General features: G+C 47.9%; 1 protein-coding gene and 1 long non-coding RNA gene across 6 annotated transcripts; one reads left to right on the plus strand and one right to left on the minus strand.

Moving 5' to 3' along the window:
• Positions 1 to 1,784: 1,784 nt before the first annotated feature.
• LOC111558586 lies at positions 1,785 to 3,984 on the minus strand. The gene is made up of 2 exons (XR_002739657.2): positions 3,842 to 3,984; positions 1,785 to 3,172 (listed from the first exon to the last, which is right to left on the minus strand). It is a non-coding gene; the product is annotated as an uncharacterized LOC111558586 (long non-coding RNA).
• LOC123383245 lies at positions 3,711 to 23,201 on the plus strand. Of its 5 annotated transcripts, XM_045050271.1 has the most exons (10): positions 3,717 to 3,732; positions 4,292 to 4,397; positions 9,374 to 9,526; positions 10,024 to 10,085; positions 10,552 to 10,576; positions 11,193 to 11,254; positions 11,722 to 11,746; positions 12,335 to 12,396; positions 14,327 to 14,458; positions 21,906 to 23,201. In XM_045050271.1, the coding sequence occupies exons 2-10, from the start codon at positions 4,319 to 4,321 to the stop codon at positions 21,915 to 21,917; spliced, it is 612 nt and encodes a 203-aa protein (XP_044906206.1). In that variant the 5' UTR covers positions 3,717 to 3,732; positions 4,292 to 4,318; the 3' UTR covers positions 21,918 to 23,201. The 5 variants fall into 5 exon arrangements, with proteins under 5 accessions (XP_044906210.1, XP_044906206.1, XP_044906208.1 ...); XM_045050275.1 differs by lacking the exon at positions 21,906 to 23,201 and having other exon boundaries at positions 3,711 to 3,732; positions 9,374 to 9,398; positions 14,327 to 14,951; XM_045050273.1 differs by lacking the exons at positions 3,717 to 3,732; positions 21,906 to 23,201 and having other exon boundaries at positions 4,285 to 4,423; positions 9,374 to 9,398; positions 14,327 to 14,951.

The following is a 23,201-nucleotide window of genomic DNA, read 5'->3' on the forward strand; positions in this document are numbered from 1 at the left end:
CGCTATGAGAATCTGGCTTGCCCATCAACAGTATATGAAGGTGTTTTATCGCATCTTCACACTCACTGGGTGTTATTTTTTCAACACGTCACCCACTTGCCAGGAGCGATGTGGGCTTTTGTTGTTTTAGTCGCCGTTCCTTCATTCCCTCGAGAGGTTGGGCATTTTGCTGTTTGCACATTGGTCCTGTTGGATCTCCTTTTTTGCGAATATTCCTCCTCCTTCTGTCCTGGTCTTGAAGGCGAAACCAGATTCAGGGCCTCCAGGAGAATGTGCGGAAGCTGCCGAAGCTGCCCAGCCCATCCCCACTTGCCATCAAGCACCTGTGGATCCGCACTGCTTTGTTTGAGAAGGTCCTGGACAAAATTGTGCATTACCTGGTGGAAAACAGCAGGTGAGTGAGAGAGAGCAGCTGCCGTGGCGTGCTCTGGTGCCACCTTCTTCCCATTTTGGGAACTGCACCCTATGGCACAAAGCAACCTTCTTTTCTCTCCTGTTGATGTGCACTTGATTTGAAAGCAATTAGATAAAGGCCTTCTGGATGTTTGCCTCTAAATGAGCCCAGCTTAGAACCTGGGACTATTCAGGTGCTTCCTGCTAATATAGGATCTTCAAATTTGGAATGAGGAACAAGGATCTTGCAATCTTAGGGATCTTTTTCCTCCCATGAATGAAGCCTACAGTCTGCTTGCTAACTGTGGTCCTAGAAGAGTCATGTAGCTTCTCTGTGTCTTTGCTGCTCTTTTAATAAATGGGACAGGGATTGTTGCCATTCGGGAGAAGAGGTGAGAAGGGGAGTTAGTGAGTACACAGTGTTTTGGAAATGTATGATACTTTTTTTTTACACAGTGTTTTGGAAATGTATGATACTTTTTTTTTACATTTTCTCTTCTAGCTCAGATTAACCTGGTGTAAAGGTTTTAGACTATGAGTACTCTTGGCAAGCATTTATCCATGCATTCATTCATCCAGTAACTATTTGCTGGGCACCTACCATGTGCCAGGCACTAACCGAGATGTTGGAGATACATTGGTCTTAAGTGTCATGTTAAGAGCTTGGATATTGTACTAAGAGCACAGAGGAGCCAGTGAAGAATGTGGGCTTTTGTATAACCTGAGACTCTTCATGACTAACACTCCTTCCAGCCATAGACAGATGGGGAGACAGAGATAGACAGGGGGAGTGGGAAAGAGAAAAGACGATGAGGGAAATATCTGAGAATCTCCTCATCTCTCGGTATATGAAAGTGCCTGTTTAACCACATCTTCACATGCAGTGGGTATTATGATTACCTTTTATTCTTTGCCTGTTTGCTAGGAAAATATATATGAAAGGAGAGAGCAGAGTCCTTCCTCTCACGAACCTCACATCGTTGCAGGGAAAACAGGAAAATAGTAATTGTGGTAATATGTGGTGAGTATTCCAAGTCAGGTGGGTGGTGTTTAATTTCCTCTGGGTGGTCCGGAAAAGAATCCTGGAAGACATGGCAGTTAATCATGAGTTCGAAGGGCATGTAGGCATTAACCAGGTGAAGTGGGTAGGGAAAAGAGTGTTCCCAGCCAAGGGAATAGCAGGTGCAAAGCCAGGAGGCAGGAGACAAATTGGAAGAAATCCAGGCTCTGGAGTCCAATTAATCTCTTCACCTTCTAGTAAAATGTGATACGTCTCTGCCCCGTGCCCTCGCATGGGTGCGGGCCTCTGTAGCTATTGCCTTTGGCATATGACCTTGTGTTTTCTGCTGAATGAGTCGGTAGAAGGAATGAGTAATTTATTTGAGCAGCAATGCCAAACTATCTCTTTATTTTTTGTGTCTAAACTTTTTATTTTTTTGATTCGCATAGAAGTTGTAGCATTAGCACAAAGAGTTCTCGCCTGCCCTCAGTGATAACATCCTACATAACCATAGCACAAATACCAAAACAGGAAATTGACATTGGTACAATACTGTTAACTAAACTACATGCTTTATTTGGATTTCACTAGTTTTTACGTACACTCATTTTTTTCTGTCTAGTTCTATGGAATTTTAGCATAGTTAAATTCAGTATAAATACATATATGTATTATTTAATTAAATATGTATTCAACTATTTAATAAAAATTACATATGTATATGTATTATACTCCTAGTATAAATACAGTCTATATTTCTGTATAACCAACACCACAGTCACGACACAGAACTGTTCCAATGAAACCTACCACCCCAAAGAAGTTCCCTCGAGCTACCCTCGATGGTCACATCTTGCCCCCAGTCCCACCTGCTAGTTTTTAAGGTACTATTTCCAGGGTTTATGATCATGCAACAGTGCTGGTTTTCAGCACAGAGACTGAGTGGCAGAGTGGAAAGTGTCTTGAAGTTTTGCCTTCAGATCTGACACCAGAATGGATAAACTTGCTGCTGAGAACACACAGAGCATGTCCATTCGGCTTCAGCCAGTATCCTGGTGGATAGACGATTCCTCTGGGGTCAAATTACAGTGATGTTGCCACCCCTTAGCAAGAACTGGTGTCAGAGTCTGTGCTGTTGCTGTAAAAGCAGGTCAATATTTAATCCTCCCAACAACCTGGGCAGGTGGGTTCTGTCATTCTTGTCATTTTATAGCTGAGGACACTAAAGCTCAGAGAGGGTAGTTGTCACATGCCCAGGGACACACAGTGAGAGTGGGATTGGCCGACCTGGGCTCCCACTCAGTCTGCCTCGCTGCAGATCCTGTGTTCTTCGACCCCTACTGTAGGATGGGAACACCCATGCCGGCTGGGTATAGCTTGCATCCACCTGCTGTGTGGCCTCCAAGAGGTCACTTACCCTCTCTGAGCCTGACATCCCTTGGGAAGGTAGAACAAGGTCCTTTCCAACTCTAAAATTCGGTTCCAGGCTTGTAGGAGCTGGCAGAGAATTAGAAGGCACTACACAACAACTCAAACAAAGAAGCAAAACCCGAAAACACTCAGCACAAACATTGTCTTGCCCATATGACAAGTTATTTTGAAGAGCCAGAAGCCAGGGGGCGCTTGCGAGCACGTCAGGCCAGCGTCATCCACATAGTTATCCGCGCAGGATGTCCTGTTAATATAGCTTTTCCGTGCACACCACAGCTAGAAAGCCTTTTATTGCCTCAATAATATTAGAAGAGCTGACATCATCTGAGCTCCCAAGCCACTTGGCTCCTGAAATGGAAGATGTGATAGAAGCTGATAGAAGCAGCCAGAAGCAGCCTTCTAATTACTATTCCCGTTACTCTCATTAAGGCTGTATCACAGCCATGTATTAAGCAGTTACGTGCCAAGCATGGTACTAAGTGCCCACGTCTGTTGTCTTTCAAAATTCCCTTTTTTCTTTTTAATTTAAGTAAGCTTCACACCCAGCATGGAGCTCTACGTGAGACGTGAACTCACGACCCTGAGATCAAGACCTGAGCTGAGATCAAGAGTCAGACACTTAACTGAACCACACAGGTGCCCCTCTAAAGTCCTTCTGACGGCCCTAGGATATACGTTTTTATTACCCCCATTTTACAGATGGGACATTTGAGGCTTACAGCGTTAACTGGGTAACAAGAGGGAGGCTGAACTCAGTCTGCTCTTAAGCATCAGGTCAGTGTCAATTGTGCGCCCTCTGCTGGTTCCCATCCAGACCTGCCTGTCCTTTTCTCTTGCTAGTAAATACTATGAGAAGGAAGCCCTCCTGATGGACCCGGTGGATGGCCCCATCCTTGCGTCTTTGTTGGGTAAGTGGTCCAGGGCTCTGAGCTTCATCTGGATCTCTGATCTTGGCTCACTGGTGTACCTCCTAAGGGCCTCTCTCGTTTTCCTCTAGCCTTCTCCATCAAAACTTACCTGTTCCCTGGCTCTTGCTCTCAGGCTCTTGTGCTGGACTCTCCTTAGCAGGACCCTGGGGCATACTCACTGGCTGGAGGGGAGAGGCAGTGAAGTTGGTGGCCCATCTGGGGGTAGACAGGAGGGTGGACTTGCAGGGCTATGGATTCCCAGCCCCTGTATGCTCCACGGTGGGGCCCCGTGCCCTGGAGTACCACAAGATGAAGACTGCAGATCACTTCTGGACTGACTCCTCGGCCGACGAGCTTGTCCAGAGGCACCGCATCCACAGCTCGCACCTGTGGCAGGACTCACCCACCAAGCGTCCAGCCCTCTGTGCGAGTAGGGGTGGACTCTGGGGCCCTGGGAGAGAGTTGGGCTGAGTGCCACACTTGGTGTGGAGGTGGAGAATGGAATGGGACATTGAGGGTCACCGCAGGCCTCACCCTCCACCTCCCGTCACCCTTCCAGATCCAGAAGAGACATTAAAGTGGCAGCATGGACGACCGACCATCCCTTTCTGCCCGTGACTGTGTTGAGTCCCTGCACCAGAACTCCCGGGCCACGCTCCTCTATGGCAAGAACAATGTTCTGGTTCAGCCGGTGAGAGATATCTGGGACCCAGATCTTCCACAGGGGGTCTGGCTTCCAGTTATACAGGAGGAGTTCCCTCTGGTTCCAGGTTGTTCATCCATTCATCCATGCATCTGTCCACATCTCCATCTCTCCATCCATTCCTCCATGTGACAGCATTACTTCTATCCATCTGCCCATCCATTCACCCACCTACCTATCTTTACTTCTACCTATCCATCCATCTATCCATCCACTCATCCATCCACCCATCCATCCATCTTCCTACCCATGTTTACTTCCATCCATCTAGCCATCCATCCATCCATCCATCCATCCATCCATCCATCCATCCATCCATCTTTATATCCATCCACCCACCCATCCATCCATCCATCTACCCATCCATCCATCTTCCTACCCGTTTACTTCCATCCATCCATCTACCTATCCATCAATTTATCCATCCACCCATCCATCCATCCACCCACCCACCCACCCATCCATCCATCCGTCTTCCTACCCATGTTTACTTCCATCCATCCATCCATCCATCAGTCCATCCATCCATCCATCAGTCCATCCATTCACCCACCTACCTATCTTTACTTCTACCCACCCATCCATCCATCCACCCATCCATCCATCCATCCATCCATCCATCCATCTATCCATCTACCCACCCATCCATCCATCTTCCTACCCATGTTTACTTCCATCCATCCAACTACCCATCCATCCATCTGTCCACCCATCCATCCACCCACCCACCCATCCATCTTCCTACCCATGTTTACTTCCATCCATCCATCTATCTATCCATCCATCCATCCATCCATCCACCCATCCATCCATCTATCCATTCACCCATCCATCTACCCATCCATCCATCTTCCTACCCAGGTTTTCATCCATCCATCCATCTTTATATCCATCCACCCACCCATCCATCCGTCTACCCATCCATCCATCTTCCTACCCATGTTTACTTCCATCCATCCATCTACCTATCCATCCATTTATCCATCCACCGATCCATCCATCCATCCACCCACCCATCCATCCATCCATCTTCCTACCCATGTTACTTCCATCCACCCACCCATCCATTCATCCATCCTTTTTTACATCATCCATCCATCCATCCATTCATCCACTCATCTTTACATCTATCCACCCATCCATCCACCCATCCATCCATCTTCCTACCCATGTTTACTTCCGTCCATCCACCTACCCATCCATCTACTCATCCGTCCGTCCATCCATCCATCCATCCACCCATAATCCATCTTCCTACCCATGTTTACTTCCATCTACCCATCCATCCATCCACCCATCTTTACCTGCATCCATCCATTTGTCCATCCATCTATTTAATTATCCATTTATTTTCCAGTCCATCTCTCCACCCACCTGTCCACCTAGCTGTCCATCCATCCATTCTCTTTTGTTATCACTCACTCATTCAGCAAGTACTTATACTGAACTTTCCTTGTGCTGGATGTTTGGGATATCAGGATAAGTATCTTCATGGTTGATATATTTTTTAAATGTTTATTTTTCTGAGAGAACATTCATGGGGAGGGGCATAAAGAGGGGGACAAAGGATCCAAAGTGAGCTTCACCCTGACAGAGAGCCCAATGCGGAGTCGAACTCACGAGTTGTGAGATCTCAACCTGAGCTGAAGTCAGATGCTCAACCAACTGAACCACCCCAGCGCCCCCTTCACAGTTGATATTTATGGAGTGCTTTCTTTGTGTCAAGCACCATGATAAGTGCTTTTAACTATATTAACTCATTTAACCTCCCAGCAACTATTTGATGCAAGTAGTATCATCCAAGATGATAACGCTGAGATGTGCACAGGGGGTAGTAAGTGGCAGAGTCATGCTTTGAATTCAGGCTGCCTGATGTGGGAGTTGAATCATTTATCAATCACCTCTAGGCCTGGCTGGTGCAAGCCCCAGAGATGGGTGGTGAGCCAGGCACACGAAACCCCTACCCTCATGGAGTAGATACCCCTCTGCCTTTCCCTTCCTGAGACTGTGTGGATCAGTGTGGTGTTTGGGCTCAGCTGGGAGGAGGCAGAGGAAGCTGCCAGTCGCTCTAGCTCTGTGGTCGCAGTTGTGATCACGAGGTGACCCCGAGCGAGTCACTTCTCCCTGTGAGCCTTAATGTCCACATCACAATGGGTACAAGATCCTATCTCCTCAGATCTAAGAAGCTATGGATTTAAGATGCTCCATTTTTAAACATAACCATCAGGAAGTAAAAAAACGATACTAAGTTCTAGAAAATGTTTTCTCATTACTTGGAAATTTTATTTGAAACTTTTTGAAAGAACTCTTTGAGCTCTTTGATTTGGATAAAAGGAGTTTTTTTTTTTTTTTACAGGTGCCTGGGTGACTCGGTTGAGTGTCCGACTCTGGATTTCGGCTCAGGTCATGATCTTGTGGTCTGTGGGATCGAGCCCTGCATCAGGCTCTAGGCTGGCAGTGTGGAGCCTGCTTTGGATTCTATCTCTCCCTCTCTCTCTCTGCCCCCTCCCAGCTCACTCTCTCTCTCTCTCGAAGTAAATAAATAAACTTAAAAAAAAAAAGTAAAAGGGTTTTTTTTAAATCATACGTTGCTTTTTTAACTATGCATAAGGGAACTTATAACTGACATTCATTAGTTAAGACAGTCCTAGAATTTCTTCACATTTCAGGGTTTAATTTTCTATATCACTTTTGACTTAGAGTCATCACTGCTTGTATTTTTCTAGTAAATACTGTTTTTTTTTTCTTTGTGAGAGAGAGCATGTGCACTTGCACAGAGAGAGAGAGGGAGGGAGGGAGGGAGGGAGGGAGAGAGTGAGAGAGAGAGAGAGAGAGAGAGAGAGAGAGAGAGAGAATCCCAAGGAGGCTCCGTGCCCAGCACAGAGCCCGATGTGCGGCTTGATCCCATGATCCTGGGATCGTGACCTGCACCAAAATCAAGCGTCAGACACTTAACTGAACTGAGCCACCCAAGGACCCCCAAATACTGTTTACTGTTCATCCAAAGAAGGGGTCAATACACTATAACCCATGGGCCCAATGCAGCGCTCCACCTGTTTTTGCAAATAAAGTTTTATTGTAACAGAGCCATGCCCATTACCTATCGTGTATGGCTGCTTTCACACTGTAATGACAGAGTTGAGTGGTCGCACCTGAGTCTGTATGTCTCACAGAACCAAAATTACTCCCCGTCTGACCCTTTATACAAAAAGCTTGCTGACCTCTGATCAGGAGTGTAGGAGGCCCAGCGTTTCTCACAAGTGCATGTCCTTGGTTGTTGCTCTGCAAGGCCATCTGGAATTGTGGGCATGGCTGTAGTGGTGAATAATGTGTCTCCTTTGCCAATATCAAATCAGTGCTCTACTTCTCTGCTGCCCGTGTTTCTGCATACACAAAAACCTTTTAAGTCGAAGATGACTCACAGTCTAATCTTTCTGAAGACACTTAAAATAGCACCTGTTCTCCGCATGTGAAGTAACAACATAGGAACAGCTAGGACCGAGTTTGCAGGAGGTCAGGCAATGACCACTGTGTCACGATGGTGAGATGCCACCTGCTGTAAGATACATCCACACTTCAGGTACAGGAAAACATGGAAAACGTTCATGACCCAGGGCAGCAGTGCTCCATCATGGGGCTGCAGGCATGAGTGGCTAACTTGAGACAGTGTGGGTAAAGCTGAGACAGGCTTGGTATACACTGGGTGCTCAGTAAATGTTGGCTGTCCATCTCCACATGTCATTGAGGTGAATTTGCGTCCTGTATTTGTGAGGCTTGGAGAGGACCCCCCCCCTCCGCCACACCCCACTTGGGATAAAGCAGAGGGAGCCGGTGAGAAGTTCTACAGGCTCATGGGGAACACAGAGGGTCAGGCTGCCAGGCAGCGAGTATGGTGTGGGTGTTTGGAGGAGGAGATTCAGGATAACGTCTGTGGATGGGGCATAGAACTCGGCTGCCCTCTTGTTCTCCCTTAAGACTGGCCAAAATGATGCCAGATAAATGACTCCTGTTAAGGAGAGGGTGGTGTTGGGGCACCTGGGTGGCTGAGTCAGGTAAGCGTCCGACTTGATTCCAGCTCAGGTCATGATCTCATGGTTTGTGAGCTCACGCCCTGTGTTGGGCTCTGCGCTGGCAGCATGGAGCCTGCCGGGGATTCTCTCTCCCCCTCTCCTTCTACCCTTCTACCCTCTCTCTCTCTCTCTCTCACACACACACACAATAAATAAATAAGACGTTTATCTATTTTAATTTTTTATGTCGTTATTTTATCTTGAGAGGCAGAGTGCAAGCGGGGGCAGGGGCAGAGAGAGCCTCCATATGCTCTGGCCCATGTTCATAGCAAGGAACAGTCCCTGAGTTATTCTTGAGCAGCACCAACATGGTACTGACACGTATTCTGTGTCCTTCTAGGTGTCCCTAAGTAGGAAAAGCAGCGGTCCCTTCCTGTCCTGAGTCGCCAGGCTGTTGCTGAGTTGAGCTTCTTGTCTTCCCTTGAGGAACACAAGTGCTTTCTTAGGGTCTTTCCAATCAACTTCTGTTGTAAATAGGACAGTCTACATTTTCGAGGATACTGTTACTTTCCCGGATGGGGACAGTGGTGACTGGTTGCCTCTTGCCAACTGTCACCTTGGTCAGGGGGACATTGACCACTGGCAGTGCCAAACCTGGTAACAAACAGTGTCCTAGGACTTTTTCGTCAGCAGCGATTTGTCCTGCTTGGGTGAAGAATTTTGTCGTCAGCATCCTAAGTGGTCTTGAGAGACACATCCCCAGGAAAAAGAACTTCTGACAGGCACCTATTTCATTAGCTTTTGGAGACCTTTGACGCAAGCACTGTGTGCCATCTGGTTTCCTAAAGTCAAGAGGAGAACCAAAGACCAGTGCAGTGCGTGTTCATCATGATCTGACCCTGATGGGGTTTCTTTCCTCTGCATTCAGGTCATCGTAAGAGCAATGGAAAATGGTATGTGTTTTGGAATCTGTCTCTCCTGATGAAAGACTGCATATATTCAGGAAGATGGGGCATTCCTGCTGGCATCAGTCTAGAGAGCTACCCTGACTCCAGGTTCCTTGTAGGAAAGAGGCTTGAGGGTATGGAGAAAAAACAGATTTCCCAGGGGAAAACCTATGTCCATGTTTACAGTGTGAGGAAGACAATGTATTCACTGTGCTTTTGTGTGTGTGTGTGTGTGTGTGTGTGTGTGTGTGTGTGTGTGTGTGTGTGTGTGTTTGAGAGAGACAGAAACTGAGGGACAGGGAAGGAGACAGGGAAACACACTAAGAGAAAGGGACACACACATTCATTAGAGAGACAGGGAGAGAGGAGAGACAGCAAGAGATGTGTCCTTCCCCAGGAGATATGCGCCAGTGACACTGCCGAATAACCAATGTCTATATTCTCAAAAATTTCCTCATACTACTGCATATTTCAAGGAATACTGCTGAGTGTGGCTCAGCAGTAACAGTCAGTCCATGCAGGTAACCAAAGCCTCCATATGTTCTGGCCCATGTTCATAGCACGGAACAGTCCCTGAGTTATTCTTGAGCAGCACCAACAAGGTACTGACACGTATTCTGTGTCCTTCTAGGTGTCGCTAAGGTGAAAAAGCAGCGGTCCCTTCCTGTCCTGAGTCGCCAGGCTGTTGCTGAGGTGAGCTTCCTGTCTTTCCTTGAGGAACACAAGTGCTTTCTTAGGGTCTTTCCAATCAACTTCTGTTGTAAATAGGACAGTCTACATTTTCGAGGATACTGTTACTTTCCCGGATGGGGACAGTGGTGACTGGTTGCCTCTTGCCAACTGTCACCTTGGTCAGGGGGACATTGACCACTGGCAGTGCCAAACCTGGTAACAAACAGTGTCCTAGGACTTTTTCGTCAGCAGCGATTTGTCCTGCTTGGGTGAAGAATTTTGTCGTCAGCATCCTAAGTGGTCTTGAGAGACACATCCCCAGGAAAAAGAACTTCTGACAGGCACCTATTTCATTAGCTTTTGGAGACCTTTGACGCAAGCACTGTGTGCCATCTGGTTTCCTAAAGTCAAGAGGAGAACCAAAGACCAGTGCAGTGCGTGTTCATCATGATCTGACCCTGATGGGGTTTCTTTCCTCTGCATTCAGGTCATCGTAAGAGCAATGGAAAATGGTATGTGTTTTGGAATCTGTCTCTCCTGATGAAAGACTGCATATATTCAGGAAGATGGGGCATTCCTGCTGGCATCAGTCTAGAGAGCTACCCTGACTCCAGGTTCCTTGTAGGAAAGAGGCTTGAGGGTATGGAGAAAAAACAGATTTCCCGGGGAAAACCTATGTCCATGTTTACAGTGTGAGGAAGACAATGTATTCACTGTGCTTTTGTGTGTGTGTGTGTGTGTGTGTGTGTGTGTGTGTGTGTGTGTGTGTTTGAGAGAGACAGAAACTGAGGGACAGGGAAGGAGACAGGGAAACACACTAAGAGAAAGGGACACACACATTCATTAGAGAGACAGGGAGAGAGGAGAGACAGCAAGAGATGTGTCCTTCCCCAGGAGATATGCGCCAGTGACACTGCCGAATAACCAATGTCTATATTCTCAAAAATTTCCTCATACTACTGCATATTTCAAGGAATACTGCTGAGTGTGGCTCAGCAGTAACAGTCAGTCCATGCAGGTAACCAAAGCCTCCATATGTTCTGGCCCATGTTCATAGCACGGAACAGTCCCTGAGTTATTCTTGAGCAGCACCAACAAGGTACTGACACGTATTCTGTGTCCTTCTAGGTGTCGCTAAGGTGAAAAAGCAGCGGTCCCTTCCTGTCCTGAGTCGCCAGGCTGTTGCTGAGGTGAGCTTCCTGTCTTTCCTTGAGGAACACAAGTGCTTTCTTAGGGTCTTTCCAATCAACTTCTGCTGTGAATAGGACAGTCTACATTTTCGAGGATCCTGTTACTTTCCCTGATGGGGACAGTGGTGAGTGGTTGCCTCTTGCCAGCTGTCACCTTGGTCAGGGGGACATTAACCACTTGGCTGTGCCAAACCTGGTAATAAACAGTGTCCTAGGACTTTTTCGTCAGCAGCAATCTGTCCTGCTTGGGTGAAGAATTTTGTCGTCAGCATCCTAAGTGGTCTTGAGAGACACATCCCCAGGAGAAAACAACTCCTGATAGGCATCCTATTCATTTGCTTTTGGAGACCTTTGACTCGAGCACCGTGTGCATCTGGTTCCCGAAAGTCAAGAGGAGAACCAAAGACCAGTGCAATGCGTGTTCATCATGATCTGACCCTGATGGGGTTTCTTTTCTCTATATTCAGGTCGCCACGGGAGCAATGGAATATGGTATGTTTTTTGGGTTCAGTCCCCTGCCGATGAAATAATCTAAATAGTCAGGAAGTTGGGATATTCCTGCTGGCATCAGTCTAGAGAGCTACCCTGACTCCAGGTTCCCTGTAGGACAGAGGCTTGAGGGTGTGGAGAAAAGACAGATTTCCCAGGGGAAAACCTGTGTGCATGTTTATTTACAGTGTGAGGAAGACCATGTATTCACTGTGTGTTTTGTATGTGTGTGTGTGTGTGTGTGTGTGTGTGTGCATGCACGTGTGTGTTTGAGAGAGACAGAAAATGAGGTAAAGGGAAACACACACAGAGTATGAGACACACTCGTGAGAGAGTGAGGTGACAGAGACATGTGTTTTCCCCAGTAGATATGTGCCATGGACACTTGACAAGACTCATGTTTACATTCTCAAAAAAACTCCTCATACTGCACACTATAAGGATTATTGCTGAGCGTGGCTCAGCAGTAACATTTATTCCATGGAGGCAAAGCCTCCATATGCTCTGGCCCATGTTCATGTTAAAGAACAGTCCAGAGCTATTCTTGAGCAGTGCCAACAATGTACTGACGTATATTCTGTTTCCTTCTAGGTGTCCCTAAGGAGGAAAAAGTGTGGGCCGTTCGTGTAAGAAGACACCAAGGTGTTGCTGAGGTGAACTTGCCTGTCTTTGCCTATGGAAGACAAGTTGATTACTTAGAGTATCTCCAGTCATATTCGGTGACATAGGACAATGTACATTTTACATGATAGCATTACATTCCCTGGTAGGGAGATTGGTGAGTGGTTGTCTCTTGCCAACCGTAACTTGATAAAGAGGACATTAACTGCTGGCATTGCCAATCCTGCTAATAAACAGTGTCATAGGATCTTTTCCTGAGTAGCAATTTTTCTTGCTTGGGTGAGGAATTTTGTAGTCTGCACCCTAAGTGGTCTTGAGAGACACATCCCCAGGAAAAAACAACTCCTGATAGGCATCCTATTCATTTGCTTTTGGGGACCTTTGACTCGAGCACTGTGTGCTATTTGGGGGTATTCAGGGGGTATCTAGGATGTGGTTATGGGGAGGGCCCTCCCAGAGGAGATAAGGCTCTGTCCCCTGCCACAAAAGGGTCTAGACTCATCAAAAGGATGATGAGTCCGTAGAAACTGGATCTGAGGGATGAAGGAAGGAGCAGGGAAGGTGGATACTCAGAGCCAGAACAGCCCTGTGTTCATTCTCAGCCAAGTCTAGGCTTAGTCCATGCAGCTTAGACACTTCAGTCAATAGCCAGTGAGACATGGAAGGCCACAGACAATTTATGAAGCCACCAAAGCACCAGCCCAGGTGGCCAGTTTCCCAATTTCTTCACAATACCTGCTCAGCCAGAGCTGGTCAGTTGAAGGGAAGCTAATTCTTAGCAGAGCCATCATGTGACCATTGGTTTGGAATGTCCTGGCTTCTGAGTCAGCTTGGGAGCCAAACAACCCTGGTCACTGAGGGTGTTCAACTGGTCACCTGGAAGGCACCACGTGAGATGGCTGATGGTGTGAAGATGCCGGAGAAGGATGGCCCACGTTGGGCTTCCCCTCATCCTTCAGAGGGGCTTCACTTGGGGGCAACTGTATTGTGTTTTGGGTCGAGGATTGAAACCTAGAGATGGGAGACTGAGTTAGGATCTGGGTTTTTCTCTTGGCTCAGGCACCTCCTGCAAGGCATCAACTGTCTCCTTCACAGAAAATGGGGCGGGAGGATTTGAGGAAGAGACTTAGGGGTCCCTGGTTAGGGGTACAGGGCATGATTTCAGGTGTTCAGAGATCTCTCTCTCCAGGGAACTAGCTAAATTTCTGTCTTGAACACCCAACTCAACAGTGTAGTGACTTTTGGCGAATCACTTTTTCTCTCTAAATTTGAACGCCCCCACTGTAAAATACAGAGGACAGGCCCTGCTCTGCCGCCTCCCACCTCAACAGGGCTGACACAGAAACCACAGGAGATCACAGATACTCTCTTTGAGGTGTAGAGCATCTCTCCATATAAAGGCTATCAGGCAGCTTATATCCCCCCCTGCTGTGGAACCAGCCACATCCCCTCTCTGGATTCAACCACTACCAAGGGTCTACCTTGCTCAGTGATTGAACACCTAGGGAAGTTATGAAACACCACTTCTTGTTCTGAAGATTTTACTTGTGTTTAGTCATTTTGAGCTCACAACTTAATACTAAAAATTAGGCCCTATTAACATTTCAGTATCTCAGAACAGGGAAACGAGTCACAGAGGGGTCTATACAACCTTCTCAGGTACGTGGAGCTTCTAAGCAGAGTTTTGACCCAGGCCGTCAGTCATGGACTGTGTACTTGCTGTGCTTCTACAATGCCTCAGGGAAATAAAGCTATTTGCTCACAAGATCTGTCTGTTGGGTGTTCTAAGCGTACACCCATCTGCACAATCTCCAGACGTCCAACTTGGCTTCACGAGGCTCTGCTGGTCAGCTGGCAAATAATGGAATCAAAAGATTGATTGTGAATACATTATCGCTGATTTCCCTATGGACTTCTACAGCAAGGTGTCAACAGTTCTCTCTATTGCAATGCATTTCCCAGGATCTTGTTTCAAGGATGAAGAAGAAGAAATGTTCCCCTGAGGTCAAGAATATCAATTGGCACCAGGCAGTGCTTCAGAAAACTCCACATCTGGCAAACAACAGGGGGTACTCTATAAATGACCCCATTGAGGTATGTGAAAATTCACTCATTAAGCTCATTCAAGAAGAAGGATTCTACTTTAGTCAGTGTCCCATATTTAATAGAAAACCATAAAATCTAAACCATATTCTTCTGTATGCAAAGGGGAATGATCAAGGCAATCAATTGTGCTGTAACTGTATAGAAGTCAAGATACATTTCTAACTCAAGATTGGGCACACGTTTTACACTAAACAACATCTCTCGCTGTTGTATAGACCTTTAGCTGACTTGTGAACATTGGCTCTAATAGATCTCTTCCTGAAACAGTGTTTACAGATTTTTAAAAACCTCAATGGGCATTATTTAGAACAGGAGGTTTAGATGAATGTAAGAGTTGAACAGATAACGTAGAAAGTTCCCATATTCTACCCCTCCAGTTTCCCCAATTGATAACATCTAACACAAGTGTAGTACCTTTGGTATAATTAGCAAAATCATAATGATACATTTTCATTAAAGTCGCAGCTTCCATTGAAATTCACTCTTTGTGCTTTGACATTCTATGAATTTTGACAAATGCATAATGTCGTGCATCACCGTGACCATGTTCTACAGAAATCCATACACCAGTGTCCCTAACTGCGCCATCCAGGGGAGCAACCACTGATCAGATGTGCCTGCTTATGCTTAAGTTAATTAACGTAAATGAAGTTAAACATTCAAGCAGTTGAATATCCCTGCTGCTTTGGAGACTGAGGAATGGGGTATGAAATCAAGAGAAGGAGGAAATATGTGTGAAGCATTGTTTTGTTCTGGTTTTCATATGTCAGCGTCATAACAGTAGGAGATACTGGGTGTGGGCTTCAAGTGTGTTTTGCTCTTCAAGATTATCTTTCCCCCAAGACCAGCTCTTTTCTGCTTCTCCTCCACTGAGCATCAAAGCCTCAATTACATTTGGTTTGCACGTTTTGTGAATTGAACAGGGAAGTTACTACATTGGGTTTGGTATGACCTGTGACAGAAGAAGTCTGGGGAGATACACTGTCACACATACTTGAACTGGAGACCAAGTGCTACCATGTGAGCCAGAGGCTGGGGTGTGGGGACCCTCTCTCTGCACCTTCAGGTCTCAGACCAGCACCTGCCTGGGACACCCTCAGCCTTGCCCCTGGGTGAAAGGATGCTCCCGGAGTGGGCATCACAGAAAATGTACCCTCTCAGCCTCCTGCAGAAGTGAGGTGGGAGGTGCACCCTGGAGCACATTTCTCTCAGGATCAGAATAAATCCTGCACATGTAAGTCCATGTGAGAGAGGCCTGTGTGCAGCTGCCCTGAGACCCTCCCTGGTTGGCGGGAATTCTCGAAGCCTGTGTGAAGGCTGCTGGGCTGGCCACACACCCTGGCTCTCATGGCCCCCACTGAGCTCTCTCCTGGGACTGACCAGGCCCAGAGACTCCGAGCAGCAGACAGGAGTCCCTGCCCCTGTCACAACCTGCTGCTCCAGCCACACAGTCCTGGCCCATCCTGTGACCTTCGTTCAGGCCTGCCCGGGGTCTCCCCCCAGTCTTTCCAGGGCTCAGGCAAAGGCTGGCAGGGACAGTGTTCATGTGGCTTCACCTACTATAGAACCCCTGTCACGCTGCTTGTGGATTAGGGGAATTTGGACCAAGTACTTTTTTTCCAACTTTTTTTTGTTTTTTTTGGGGGGGGGGACAGAGAGAGACAGAGCATGAACTGGGGAGGGGCAGAGAGAGAGGGAGACACAGAATCGGAAACAGGCTCCAGGCTCCGAGCCATCAGCCCAGAGCCTGATGCGGGGCTCGAACTCACGGACCGCGAGATCGTGACCTGGCTGAAGTTGGACGCTTAACCGACTGCGCCACCCAGACGCCCCTGGACCAAGTACTTTTAATTTCATGTTTATCCTCTTAGGGCTAGGAAAGGTACAGGGTTCTGAGGATTAAGTATCTCCAAGTACCTAAGGTCGCCCCAGGCACAGGACAGACACTCTGTGTGTGTGGCAAGGGTTGCCTTTCTCTCTGACAGGGCCCAGCGCAACCCCAGACCTGTGGCAGGTATCCCGGGGTGGGGGGTGGTGGCTGCATTGGTTACTTGATCAACTGATTGGTTAGGGAGGCTGGCAGTATACCCGTGATCATTCCCCCTTCTCCACCCGTATGACACAACAGTCTGGTCGGTGGAGGTGACAGGAAAAGGGAAAGGACACTGATCACGGGAGATAGAAGGGAAGCAGTAGGTTGTGAGTACTGAGGAAGGCAACATCACGCACAGAAATGCATGGAGACAGCGGCTGCCTCCTAAGAAGGACAAGATGACACCAGTGTTCATTCCAGGCCACAGTTATGGAATGTGAGGGCTGGAAAGGTACACTGGAGATCAGAGACCCAGTCCCTCATTGTGGTCCCAGGGAGGAGTGCAGAGCTGAGGTCAGAATGGGGCCTGAGATCAGCCCTTATCCTGCCAGGAGCAGTGAGTATGAGTTCTCACTGTCCCCTGTCCTTTCCCAAGGCCACTCCTTCCGGGCCATAGCTGCCATGGTCCATGCCAAAGATTAATTGCAGATTATGAAGACTCAGAAAAAGAGAGCAGAATTCTGCACCTAATTTCTTTCCTCTGTCATGTCCTTCACTTTCTTGCATTCCCATCCTTAAGCTCCTTCTTCTGTGGCTCTTCACCACTCCCTCTTTGAACAATTCTCATCCTGAAGAACCTGGTCCTGTCCAGGCACAGGACATCCTCACATCTCCAGTGTCTGTAAGATCTCCCGCCACCCCCTCACCTGCTTTCCGAGCAGAGCCTTGGGCCCAGACCTGAGTCTGCACTCCTGGATCCTGCTCAGCCACCCTGAGTGGTGGACTGGGAGCAGGGTGGGGGCAGAGGATGGATGAGCCCACCTGCCTGAGAGGCTCCCCCAGAAGACTGGGGGTTCCAGGAACCTCGCAATTGGTGCTCTCCTGCCCCAGGGACGGGTGTGGTGCTCTGGACAGACTCGATCCTTCTCTTCCCACCAGCTGGCAGGGGTCAGAAAGTCTCTTCCCCCAGGCTCAAGAGGGGGGTGGGTGAAGAAGGTGAGAGGCGATAAAATGGAAGAGTAAGAGGAAATGTGGAATGTGGAGAGGACGGGAGGAAAAGCAGAAGGCAAATAAGGGCCCACATCTCCGTGGCTTCCCTGACTTTGTCTTGGGCCCTTTGGGAAAGGCAACCAAAGGGAAGGGAGCCCTGTGGCGGCCATATTGCACGTGATCGTGCAAGGGAGAGATGGAAGGGTGGTAAGAACCAGCACAGGGAAGGGGAGGGATGCCCTGAGCACATCTCTCCTGGAAACGGATACCTGCTCCATACTTCCAGGGGTGCATGGCCCTGACTCTGCCCAAGTCGGGCCTCCTGGGAAAAGTGAAGACAGAGGCCCTGCGCTCCCTGGCATGCAAGCACGGCGGCTCCCCAGGTCCAGATCTGCAGACCCGTGACCACACAGCAGCCTGGGCATCAAGTAGGGGCCACCGCAGCCTCCAGCCCGGGCTGGGAGTAGCCCAAGCCCTTGGGGTAGTCAGCTTCTGCGGAGCCCTGTGGACAGCCTGGATCACTTCAAACTGGGGTTCTATAATTTCTTGTTTTAATATATATATATATAAATTTTGTTTATATATATATATGTAAAAATCAAAACACACATGGAAATGAAGGGAAATTCAGTGCAGTGTCCATTAGGGAATTTGTAAGGAGGTAGAATTGCAAATTGCTTATGTTTCTTTTATTTTTCAATTTTTTAAATTAATTCAAATATAACTGGTTTAATTCCATTTGTGTTATTTTTATTTTTATTTTTTTTTAGGTTTCATTACATCTTAGACAGTAGTGTCTTCTGTAGCCTTTTCGCATTGAAACACGTTAAGCCATAAAGATTATTATTTTTTTACTACCTCATCATAAGCTTCTTTAAAAGGAAAGGCACATGTCAGGCATTTGGATGTAATGGGGAGAAAAGATACTGAGGAAGAAAAGGGAAGCCCTCTAAGTGTCACTTCGATGGTGCAGGTGTCATGCTAGGCCCTATCACAGGTGGATGAGGGGATCATCACCTCCCCCCTCCAGCCCTGTGTCATCAGACCTCCTGCTCCTCACATGCCAGGGGTGGGACTTGGGCTTTTCCTCCTGCAGTCCGGAGCCTCCCCTTTCTTCTGCTCCAATACCCTGTTCAAGGGACCAGACGCTTGAGGGCTGCACGGCCACATGCCCAGGTTAAATCTCACCTGGAGGACACTTAACACTGTCAGCCAACAGCAATGCCCTTAGCCAAGAGCCCCAAACAGGCCCCTGGGGGTGTCTGGGCCCAAGGTTACCTTCCAAGACTGGAGGAGTCTTTGGGGTCCCACACACCCACCCCAGGCACCCCTCCTCCCTCCACCTCTGTGCCTCTGCAGGGAATAGGGCACCTGTGTTTGCTGCTGCTTTGACACCTGTGAAGGAAGCACCAAGCAAGTGTCGGCTGGGGTCTCAGAGCACCTAAGTGTCTAGAACCTTAAGAAGAAGACAGGAGGTCATGGACAAAGGGCTACCCACTAACTCAGTGCCAGCCTCTGAGCATGTGAATTGTATAGATTCTGTCTTAGTTGCAGAGATATATTTTATAGTTAATTCTGGAGGATTTTACATCAAGCAAAATTTATCTTTTGCCTGCTTTATCTTGAACTCGTTTTTATGTAAAATAAAACCGACAAAAGCACATGATGCATAGGTAGCAGAAGCTGAATTACCGTGGGCACCACACTTTGTAGTGGTGATTTTTCCTCTGTGAAAGACAAATGCTTCTCTCTTTTTTTTTTTTAATAGATTTTTAGTTTTTTTTTTATTTTTTCTTTTATATTAAATATAATTTATTGTCAAAATGCTTTCCATACAACACCCAGTGCTCATCCCAACAGGTGCCCTCCTCCCTGCCCATCACCCACTTTCCCTCTTCCCCACCCACCCCAATCCACCCTCAGTTTGTTCTCAGTATATTTAAGGTCTCTTATGGTTTGCCTTCCTCCCTCTCTGTAATTCCCCCCCCCCTCCACTCCCCCATTGTTCTCTGTTAAGTTTCTCAGGATCCACATATGAGTGAAAACATATGGTATCTGTCTTTCTCTGCCTGACTTATTTCACTTAGCATAATACCCTCCAGTTCCATCCACGTTGCTACAAATGGCCAGATTTCATTCTTTCTCATTGCGAAGTAGGGAGATTCAGACAAATGCTTCTGAGAAGCGTCTTCCAGCTTCTTTGCCCTGCCCCCGTGCTGCACAGTGGAAATGGGATCCTCCCAGCTCCCCAGTTTGTTCCACTACCTTCCCAGGGTGCCACCACACTCTTTTGTGCCCTAATTATGTATAATCATCATGCTTGGGAAATACATGGTAACCGATTTCATTCCTTACCCTAATAAGTTAGCAGTTATTTTGTATCTCCTTCTCCAGGAGGCTGCCAGGGTGCTAGAGCCATCCTGTATGTGGAACTAGGATTCGCAGCAGATATGTTTATAAGAAACCATAAAGCTGTAGTTAAGATGTGTGCACTATACATACAATAGATAAAGCAGCCATTTAAAAAAAAAGGCAATATAAGAAATTTTCACATGAAGCGCACTTCAAGCCCAGGTGGCTTCCTTTAATTTCAAACAAACGAAGATGGAAATATGCCTGTCTCTTCGAGAGAAACTTCCATCCAGACACGGAAATACACACTCTTCCAGAGAACAGATACAGAGGGAATATGCCCACATTGCTTTCATTGGATCAGAAGAAAATTGATGCCACCCCAGCAGTAGGCATGACAGGAAAGGGGGACACACAGGTCAACTCTCCTGGATGTAGATGTCAAAATCCAAAACCATACAGCATAAATCTGGAGATTTGGGAAGCCAACTGAGATCTCACAGTGGGGTTCCAATGGGGGGATGTGGACAGAGTCAGTGGCACTTTGCGTGTTGCCCCAGGGGTGGTGAGAAGGGACAGTGCCATCGGGTTGGCGGAATAAATATTTGATGACAGAGGGAAGGAGAATCTGAGTGACTCTCAGGGAGAGCCCTGGGGTGGGTTTCACAGGCTGTGGCTATGGAGGGGACCCTCTAAGAGGACAGGGGACTCTGTCCCCTTCCACTGCCAGGGCCAGAGAAGGACAAGGAGTCTGGAGAGAGTTTGTCACATAGGGAAGTAGGAAAGGTGTGCACTCAGAGTCAGTGCAGCCCCTGCCCTCCCTCAGCTAGGCTGCTCTGACAGTTGCTCACATCAGTGGTCAGTAGGTAGTGGGGGACATGCCAGCTTCATCCATTAAAGCACCAAACACCAGCCCAGCAAGTCATGCCCTCATGAATCAGTGCTGTTCATCCAGGGTTGGCCGTTGAAGACCAAGCTCATCACTAGAGAGCTGTCATGTGAGTAGTGGGCTTGGAAATGCCCACATTCTGAGCTGCATGGGGGCATGTAGACCACTGGTCAGATGCCCAGGAGCTCACATTGGACAGCTGATGTGTGAAGATGCTGCAGGCGGAGAGACCTAGATTGGACACCCTGACCCTTCAAGGGACTTCCTTTGCGGAAAGCGACATCGCTTTTGGGTCAGGGATCGAAACCTACGGGTGGAGGCCGAGGCAGGCATGTGCTCCCTTTGCAGTTTCACGGCAGGAGAGTTTGGGGATCAGAGGGAAAACAGGAGCTAGAGAACTCTGGGGTATCCAGGATCTCTGTCCCTAGAAACCAACTACATTCCTGTCCCAGATTGTCCTGTCATCAGCTTCTTCACTCTAGTTGCTTAAAATCTCTGAATTTCAGTGTCATGAACTACCAAATATGGGTTACTACCCTGCCCTGTGCATTCCATGGAGTCTGATGGGGATCACAGGAGATGATGGCAGATACTCTCCACGAGCAGGAAAGCCTCATGCCCACCTTAAGGCGGAAGGGTTACCTTCCACCCACCCTTGCCCTGTGGCCATCCAGGTTTCCTCTCTGCAGGCAACCACTCCTACATTTCTTGCTTGTTCTTCCAGACATGTAATATCGGGTCACATATGGAGCCCTTAGGCGGTCCCTATCATTTTCCTTAGGCATTATTTGGATTTTCTTATAGTAAGCTGTATAATACTAGTAAGTAGGTCCCATATCACAGAACAGGGAACTGAGGTCAGAGGGGTTAGGTAACTTTCCCAGGTATGTGTGGTTTCTAGTATGATCTGATACAGGTTATCAGGCACCAGCTCCCAGGCTCTCCGTCACTGTCCTCTGTATTGTCCTTTCTGCATGGTCTCATCTAATGTCAGGTCCCTAGGCACAAGTCTGCTGGGGGTGGTAAGTGCATACCACATCGCAGTACCCCTCTTCTAAGCCCAGCTCAGACTCAGCTGGCTCCCCAGTCACTGGTGAACAAGGAGAATGGGAGTGTGACCTAGGGATGCATGAATATTCCAGGTGCATATTAACAGCTCTCTCCCTTTTTAGTGTATTTTCTAGGATCATGGCTCAGATTACAAAAAGAGGATCCTAAGGGATTCAAACACAGAACTCACAAGAAAGGCATCTGTGCTCAAGACAATCTACTGGCTTTCCCCAGCAGTGCTTCAGCAGCATCAAGATGGACATCTTTCCAAACAACAGGGTCGAGCCACAAATACCACTCCAATGAATGACTACTCCATTGAAGACGTTAGTGTGTGTATAAAATCAGCAAGTAGATTCAAGAGGAGTAAGGGTAGTTTGTACAGTGGAGACTGGATGTTGGTGAGGATGGAAGGAGCAGGGAAGGTGTACACGCAGAGGCAGGGAGCCCCTGCCCGCTCCTAGCCATGGCTTTGTCCAGGCTGCTCAAATGGTGGGTCAGATCGTTCGTCAGGGAGACACTGGGGCCTCTAGACTTCATCTGCCAGAGCACCAACCTAGCAGACCCCTCTCCTAGCTACTATCAACTGCTCATCACCCAGGTTTGGTCAGTTGAAGATGACGCTAATCACTGGGCAACTGTCCTGTGGGCAGTTGGTTTGGAATGTTCTGGGTTCTGAGACAGTTGGGAGTCAAACAGACAAGTGGTCATTCAGGGTGGTCACCTGGCCACCAGCAAGGCAGCTAGTAGCATCAAGCACTGGGGGGCATGGGATGGGGAGATGGGGATGTGTTTTTTTGTTCTCACACCCCATCCATCAGGGGGATAAGGCATTGTTTTCTGGGTCAGGGATTGAAATAGGCGGGAGTTGGGTTGGGTTTTGGGCCATTCTCTTGGGCCAGTACCTCCTTAGGGAGACAGCTGTCTCCCTTCAGCAACCTTGGGGCCAAAGGATATGGGCCAGGGAGTGAGGAAAGGGCTTGGTTTCAGTGTGCAGGGCATGATCTCCTATCCAGGTGATCAGAGATCTCTGTCCTCAGGGAATTCTCTGTATCCCCCGCCTCTGAACCATAAGTCACCAGTGCTGTGATTCGAGTGAGCCACTTAACCTCTCTAAATGTCAATGCCCTGAACCATAAAATATAGGTCCCAGCCCCTTCTCTGCCCACCCCACAGTCCTTTCATGAGCATCACCAGAATTAACAGGTTTTCTTCACTATTAGAAGTGTAATATTGAAGTCTCCTAGTTTTATTGTTGAGAGAGCAGTTTCTCCTTTTAATTGTCAGTTCCATTGTTATGCCCAGAATTCGTGATCCCCAAATACCGCCAGGGAGCCGAGTCCGATGTAAAAGCAAAAGAGCCTTTATTCGAGTTAGCTCGAGCTCAATCCCCTACCTGCACCGAGGCAGCGGTGAGA

Source organism: Felis catus, chromosome F2, assembly GCF_018350175.1.
Source record: "Felis catus isolate Fca126 chromosome F2, F.catus_Fca126_mat1.0, whole genome shotgun sequence".
NCBI lineage: Eukaryota > Metazoa > Chordata > Mammalia > Carnivora > Felidae > Felis > Felis catus.

Coding starts and splice junctions, on each gene's coding strand:
- LOC123383245 (XM_045050270.1), top strand. CDS start 4,319: ATGGACGACCGACCATCCCTTTCTGCCCGTGACTGTGTTGAGTCCCTG. Junction 10,577..11,192: donor CGTAAGAGCAATGGAAAATG/GTATGTGTTTTG, acceptor GTGTCCTTCTAG/GTGTCGCTAAGGTGAAAAAG. Junction 11,255..11,721: donor GTCGCCAGGCTGTTGCTGAG/GTGAGCTTCCTG, acceptor CTCTATATTCAG/GTCGCCACGGGAGCAATGGA.